The sequence below is a fragment of the Galeopterus variegatus genome, unplaced genomic scaffold (assembly GCF_000696425.1).
Source record: "Galeopterus variegatus unplaced genomic scaffold, G_variegatus-3.0.2 Scaffold4, whole genome shotgun sequence".
Lineage (NCBI taxonomy): Eukaryota > Metazoa > Chordata > Mammalia > Dermoptera > Cynocephalidae > Galeopterus > Galeopterus variegatus.
Window position 1 is genome coordinate 103,967 of NW_007726115.1, and position 7,744 is coordinate 111,710.

Sequence of the window (7,744 nt, forward strand, 5' to 3'; positions counted from 1 at the left end):
TAAATCTTTTAATATTTTTATTGATAATATCTGGAGGTGATAATATCCAACTGACACAAATCCAGGCAGAATAAGGCAACATGATTGCAATGCACTGAAGAAGACAGAAGTCACATGACTTCCCTTGATCCTCACAGAAATAAAGACTACCATGGTTATGACTAATTTACATGTTTATAGACTGCTGTCCCCTATTGTCTGTGTATCCAGATAAAGCTTCAAGCATTAAAAAGGCACACTGGAAATAAGCTCAACCCACAGCAGTGCTCTCTAGAAGGCACTAGACATACATGTTACCTATAGGTAGTGTTGATGTCTATATTAAACAGAAATTTTGCCCTTGGCAATGGAACTTCTTTCATTTTCTCATTCATTTTCTTTGGAGGGTTCATTTTTCTGAATCAACCACACTTCATTATTTCTATCAAGCAATTTAAAAGGACTGCTGTAGCCTGCGGTGTAGAAAACCTTTTCATCGAAAACTTTTCCTTCTTCTCTCAAAATGCTTGCTAATGTCAAAAGTTGTTCTTGATTCTTTTGGGCACTAGAGAATCCATCGAAAGACCTACAAAGAAGAAAGTATATAACCGTGAATGATTTTAATACTGATGCAAATGTCAGTCTGAAAGGAAAAGCAGGAGCTGTTACCATGAATGCTGGATGAACTGCAGCTTCAAAACTACCCCCTCTCAGCAGCTGAATTGCATGTTCCCTTCTGGCTCCCAGTCTCCATGTGACTTCAAACACACTGAGGAGATTCAGGAGGATGCAAAAGTCCTGTCTGTTGGCAGGCAGATTTAGAATTTATACTATCTCTTGTGCTCTAACCCTGTGCTTCTCAAACTAATGTGCACAAAAGTCACTACAGATATTGTTAAAATGCAGATTTAGGAGGTCTGGAGTGGGGCCTGAGAGTCTGCATTTCCAACAAGCCCTCAGATACATGCTGCTGCTGCTGGTCATAGACCCACACTGAAACTTCCCTAGAAGCCCAACTCCCAGACTCTCAATTTTCTGTTGAACATTTTTTTCTTTCTCTCCTTGGGAAAATGGTAGGCACAGGGTTACAAACGAACATGACATCACTTCGACCTCTATAGTCTAATGGAAGAGACCAACATTTTGGCAGCTCTCTCTCTATACAACCTGAGAAGAGTTTTAACAGGTACAGGATCGAAGTGCTCTGGGAGCACCAAGGATATAAGTAAATCTAGGGTAAGAGGAGATCATCCAAGTTGGGCCTGGAATGGAGGATAGTTTTGCTGAACAAAGAAAAAGGAGGGATAGGAAAAGGAGTATAAGTCTAAAACTTCAAAGCATTTTCATAGTGAGGCCATTCCATAAATTCGGTTAGAAAGGTGATTTGGAGCCAGAAAAGAATCTTGTATATTAGTCTAAGGCCTTTTGAGATTCTTCCGAAGGATGTTGAGCAGAAAAAGAACTTGGTCAGATCTGGGTAAGAATATAGGCAGATAGATGGACAATAGATTGGAAGGGGCCAAGGCAGTTAAGAGGCTGCTATGGGGCTGGCGAAGAAAAGACGGTGAAAAGATTTAAATAAAAAGTGGGAAAAGAGAATAAAAGTTTAAGTATAGATTTTAAATCTTGTAAACAAAAATATCCAGAGATTAAACCATGACAGCACACTGACCTACCCGAGTTACTGATACGCAAGCACAACGAATTTGATTTTGAAGGTTCGGAATACACTGAGAAAGAAAAATATTCCTAATATGCCTTCTTTGGTATAAGTTTTACTCTTAATGTGCCAATGCAAAAGATCAGTCCTATCCTGCTTCAGATAAGATGCACATTCTCAAGGTACAAACCATGTCTGTTTTATTCAACAATGTCAACCCAGCATTCCTGGCAGGCAGTTCCTTTTAAATCCGTATGGAAGAAGGATCTCTGTATGCATGTGCACATAAAATAAAGCACTGCAGGTGAGTTGATACAATTCTGTTCTATCATTTTCATCTTGTCAATTGAATATAATTCTGAACCATGTGTAAAGAAACATTTTGGCTCCTAAATTTATTATTTATTTCCTTAATGAACAGCCAGTGCTTAGGATGTTCTGTGCAAAGGGAATTTGTTTTCAGATCCCTTTTTTTCCTTAAAATCCAATCTTGAACCTCCTAATTAGAAATCATCTTTTGTTCTGTGAATACATGTTGTTCTACACTGATCTATCCGCTGCTTCATCCAGTACACAAACATATACCGTGTCCCCTACCCCCACCCACATGCCTGCCTTGCTAGGAGCTGGCAGACATGGACATAGTAATATGATGTCATATTCTTGAGAAAGCTACAGTCTATAAATAAGTCATTATAACTTAGAATAATAATAACAGAGGGAAGGCACCGAGGATAAAGTGGCTGGCTAACTGGAAAGACTGAGGAAGGCATTAGAGGGGAGGTGTCATTTGTCCTGTATGATGAAAGTGGGCTCTCCGGAAAGAGAAAAGACAGCTCTAGAGCTAGTAGTGTACAAATGTGCATGTTCTAAGTGTTTTACATAAACTAACTCATTTGATCTTCATGGCAACCCTATGAGATAGGTAAGTACTATGATTATACACATCTTACAGAAGAGAAGACTTTAGCGAGGAAAAGTTGAGTAATTTGCCTGAGGTCAAAGGTAGAGAGATGTGGAAGAGCATGGCATGGAATGAAGCGTGGGTAGGGCAGCTCAGACAGGGCTGGGTCATGTTATAAAGGGCATTGTGTGCTGTGTGAATGACCTGAGCTTCACCCTGGAAGCAAGAGGAAACTGACAAAAACTTTCAAATCAAGTAACAGGTTGGGGTTTTGTTGTTGTAAGAAAGATCATAGTTCCAGTGTGGAAGAGGAGAGGAAAAGACTGTGGCAGTGAGAACAGGTAGTAGGCTACTGAAGTGAAACAGTCAAGAAAGAATTCAATTGAGATCAATAAACATCCCAGTATCTACTGGGAGTGTCAGGCATTGTGCTGAGAGCAGGAATATTCATAGGTGACTTAGGTGTGGTCCCTATAAGATGAGGCCTGATGAAGTAACAATGGGGATGGAGAGAAAAGAACAGAATCACAAATTATTTTGGAGGTGAATGGGCCAGATCTGGGGACCAGTTGCTGGAAAGACTGTGCTGATGATGACTATAAAGTTCCTTGCTATCTGATGAGGCCCTTTACTGAGACAGGCACTATAAGATCAGACAAGGTTTTGGAATTGGAGGAAGGATCATTTTTAGAGCAGTTGAGTTTGATTCCCCAACCCACACCCCAAAATGGAGATGTCCAAGAAGTAAGTAAGTCAGATCTGGGACACTTACTAGATTTGAGAGTCATTAGACACAGGGAGTTGAAGTAAAGTGAATGGATCACCCAGAGCACATTTGCTATGAAATGAGGATCAACAATTGTTATTAGCAGTGATTCCTGGGGTGAGAAGCCAAGCAGGAGCTAATGGCAATAAAGAAACAGAAGGAGGAATGACAAGAGAGTGACATTCTGAAAGTTAAAGGATAAACACGTGTCAAGGGCACAGATTGGTCAACATATGGATGATGCAGGGGGGGCACACTGGAGAGAACTGTAATCATGTAACAAGTACAAGGGCACTACTAAGGATGGCAAGAGCAGTTCGAAGGAGATGGTGGGAGATGTACGAGACTGTGGTGGTCTGAGGTAAAGGTCATTCTGATGAACTCTTAGAAATGAGAAACACGTTATTGGAAACTGGAGGAAAGGTGATCCTTGTTATGATGAGGCAAAGAAGTTGGCTGATTTGTGTTTGTGACCTTGTGTTATATAGAGCTTGTGAGTGATAAAAAAGGATATTTAGCTGAAGAAATTCCTAAGCAAAGTGTTGAAGGTGTGGCTTGGCTTTTCTTGAATGCTTATAGTAAAATGTGAGAAGAGAGTGACACTTTAAAGATGGAATTTCTAATTGAAAGGGAAGCAGAATTTTAAAATTTGGAAAATTCTGAGCCTATCCATATTGAAAGAAATGAGAAGGCTTGTTCTGAAGAGAATAAGGCTGTGGCCAAGCAACCTTTCAGTAAGGAGATTAGTTTGGTACTGCCATCTGAAGAGAAACCAGGAACTATTCTTCAAGACAATGGAAGAATGATCCTGAAGACATTTCAGAGATTATCTGGCTGCCCCTCCCATCGCAGACCGAGTGCCAGTGCCTAGGGGGCAGAACAATTCCAAGGAAAGCACACGGGTACTGCCTAGTACCACCTCAAGGCTTTGCTCCCTATATTCCACTGCAGCACTTCTTGGCTGCCTCAGTTTCAGCTCCAGTGGGCCAAGATGTGGTGTGTGGGCCCCAATGCATCCCTCTGGAGGGCATGGTGTAGTGGATTGAATTATGTCCCCCAAAACTCACTGAAGCTTGAATTGTGCCCCCAAGTTTTACATATTAGAAACTTAGCCCCCACGGTGACTGTTAAGAGGGTACCTATTATGGTAATGGAAAGGTAGAGCCTTGAAGAGGTGACTGGATTGTAGGACTGTGCAGTAGTGAATGGATTAAAAATGGTCAGGGGCATGGTTCTCGGGGCTTTAAAAGAAGAGGAGAGTCTGTCTTTCTCTTTCTGCTCTCTCCCTCATCTTGCAATGTGAGACCCCTGAGTCACTGTCACCACCACCAGATGGACTTTGGACTTCCCAGCCTCTGAAACTATAAGCAATAAATGTTTTCTTTATAAATCACCCAGTTTCAGGTATTTTGTTATAAGCAACATAAACAGACTAATACAGACAGTAAACCTTGGCAGCATCCATGCGGTGCAATTTCTGCCAGCTCATGGAGTGCATGAGCCATAGGGGTATGGCTACCTTGACCTAGATTTTGAAGGTCAGAGCTGCCCAGAGCCTTGGGTATGTGACTCAGGCAGAGGGCCACAGTGAGCACAGGGCCACCACAGATAGTCTCCACTAGGGAAATGTCCATTGGAGCCATGGGAACAGGGCACACCTGACTGGTAGAGCCACTAGTACACAATTCCAGCCTGGTAGAGCTACAAGTAGGCAACTCATGAGCGCAGCAGTGGGGAGCAAGCCACCTAAAGTCATGTGGCAGGGCCACTTGGAGCCTTGGAAGTCCAACCCCTGTATAGCAAACCTTTAAGCCTCCACCCCAGTGGGCTTGGAGGGCAGAGTCTTGAGTCAAAGATTAATCTCAGGTCTTAAGGTTTGGGACTTACTTGGGACCTGTTACACATTTCCTCTTTCCTATTTATTTAACCCTTTTGGAATGGGAATGTCTATCCTATTCCTGTCACATCATTATATTTTAGAGGTATATAACATGTTTGATTTCATTGGTTCACAGCTGGAGGGAATTTGCCTCAGGATCATACCTTAAGTTTTACCCAGATTTGATTTAGATGATATTTAGATGAGACTTTGGACTTTAGATTTTTGAGTTGATGTTGGAATGAGTTAAAACTTCTGGGGACATTAGGATGGAATGAATGCATTTTGCATGTGAAAGGGCAAGAATTTTGTGGAGCCAGGGGCAGAATGCTGTCAACTGAATGTTTGTGTCCCCCCCAAATTCATATGTTGAAAACCTAATCACTAATGTGATGGTATCAGGAGGTAGAGTCTTTGGTTAGTGATTAGATCATGATGGTAGAGCCCTCATGAGTGGGATTAGTGACCTTATAAAAGATGACCCAGACAGCTACCTTGCCTCTTCCACCATCATGTGAGGACACAACGAGAAGGTGCCATCTATGAACCAGGAAATGGGACCTTACCAGTCACTGAAACAGCCAGTGCCTTGAACATGAACTTCCCAGCCTCCAGAGTGGTGAGAAATAAATTTGTTTTTTAACAGCTACCTAGTGTATGGTATTGTTATAGCAGCCTGAAAAAACTAAGACAAATATCAGGTACTGTGTTTTAAGGTATTTTTGTTCACATAAATGTACGTAAGCTTATGTTTTGGGGGAAATATAATCTGTGCTGTGTCTTATGTGTGGAAGGTATGCAATAGATTTTTCATAAATGAACTGATTATATCTTGTGACAGACATTAGTAACATATATAACTAAGCCAGTGGGAAAACACCACAAGATGAGTTAGACCTGTTTCCTTGGAAGGGTGAAAAGTCTATTGAAATTGCATAGGAGCTAAACTGTGAGTGCACACAAAACTAGCAGTCAGCAGACGTAGCAGTCAGCAGGGCTATAAATTATCTATCACTTACCGTACAAACACAGTCATTTCGGCTCTATCTTCAATGAAGACATCTGACTCTGAAGGCCTGGGCGGATCAGATTGCTGTTCAGAGGGGATATACAGGGAAATGGTAATGGTAGATTCACTAAAAGGACTCGAACCGGGCTCCACATAGCTTGTCACTGGAGCTGTCATCTTTATTTTCATCTCTGCCATAAAAATGAGAGCAGATTTGGTGTATTTATGACTACTTTTCAAAATTTAACCTATTCTTTTTTAATCTGAGTTGCTTGACTGACTTTACACTATTGACATAAATATTTACTTTTAACATAATTTTCATCTTAAAAAATGAGGCAAAAATTACTCAATTATTCAACACTTCCTGTACTATTGATATTGTGGGTTAATAAATTCAATATTTTTAGAGATAAAAGGGGAAATTAGATATTACATGGTTTAGTAAATTCTTTTTTTACAATTCAGAAAGTGAGGTCCCGTAGGCTAAGAGACCTGGTAAAATATATATAGCAGCAGAGACAGAACCAAAAGTTATGACTTGAGACTTGAGATTCCTAATCTTGCGTACCTTCCTGCCTCCTGATGTATCTCTTTCCCTACCAATCTCCAAATTATCTTGAAGAATTAGCCATGGAAAAAGATGTATCACTAGTTACACAGAGCCTCCGTTCATCTAGCCGAAACACAGAGAACCGGGGCTGAAAAGTACTACGCAGTACTACCCACCTCCAGCTGACGCTAAGGGGTCTTGAGGACCTTGTTTGGAAATACTAAGTGTTTGATGATCTGGTTATTTTTTAATAAAGGATATTACTTTAATAAGCCAAAACTCAATAAGAAGTCCGGGGACGCAATCTCAACATACATCATTACAAGGAACAATGCCTGTACCTTTCTCGTTTTTGCCTTGAAGGTAGCTGTTCAGTTTTGTAAAGCCAGTCTGGACGGCTGAATCCCAGTCCATAGACTCAACGGAAGTGCTGACCCACTTGGCTGGTCCATAGTGTCGGATCTCATAACTTCCAGGCTAAAATGGAACAGAGAAAACGTGAGAAACAATTCTAAGAGGGCAAGACGTGAGATACAACAGCACCGGCGCCGGATCTCAGGTCTACCTGGGACGGGCCCGTCTGCGAGGCCCGGCTCCTGGGGGTGGGCGAGGCCTCTCCCCGAGGTTTCCCTCCTCGGCATGAGGGACGGCGGCGGATTCACCACGGCCAGCGTCCATGACACCCCCTCAACAGGAGGGTCGCACGGCGGGACCATTCCTTCTTTGTTCGTTTTTCCGTAAAGACTGGTAATCGAGGTGTGGCTCCCATCAGGGGCTACGGCTAAATGACGAACTTACCCTCTCGCGCGGGACGGGGGGCAGGGCCTCGAGCCATTTTAAACCCTGTACTTTTTACCTAACTCTACGGGCCCCTCCGACCTCCCTGCAGATCAGTCCGAGGGCGGCCCCTCCGCGCCGCGGGAGGTGCCTACCTGGGGGCCCGCGGCCTCCGGGGCTTTCCAGCCTGGCGTCTCCACGGCGTGGGCCGCCACGC

At 42.7% G+C, this 7,744-nt stretch overlaps 1 protein-coding gene across 1 annotated transcript in view; it reads right to left on the reverse strand.

The window, feature by feature from the left end:
* The window catches only part of HEBP2 (heme binding protein 2), an 8,547-nt gene continuing 803 nt past the window's right edge, over nt 1-7,744 (reverse strand). The window contains exons 2-5 of the mRNA XM_008575415.1: nt 7,683-7,739; nt 7,092-7,227; nt 6,208-6,388; nt 1-565 (exon numbers count right to left, since the gene is read on the reverse strand). Coding sequence (XP_008573637.1) covers nt 367-565; nt 6,208-6,388; nt 7,092-7,227; nt 7,683-7,739 — 573 coding nt within the window. The 3' untranslated portion in view covers nt 1-366. The remainder of the gene's footprint in view (nt 566-6,207; nt 6,389-7,091; nt 7,228-7,682; nt 7,740-7,744) is intronic.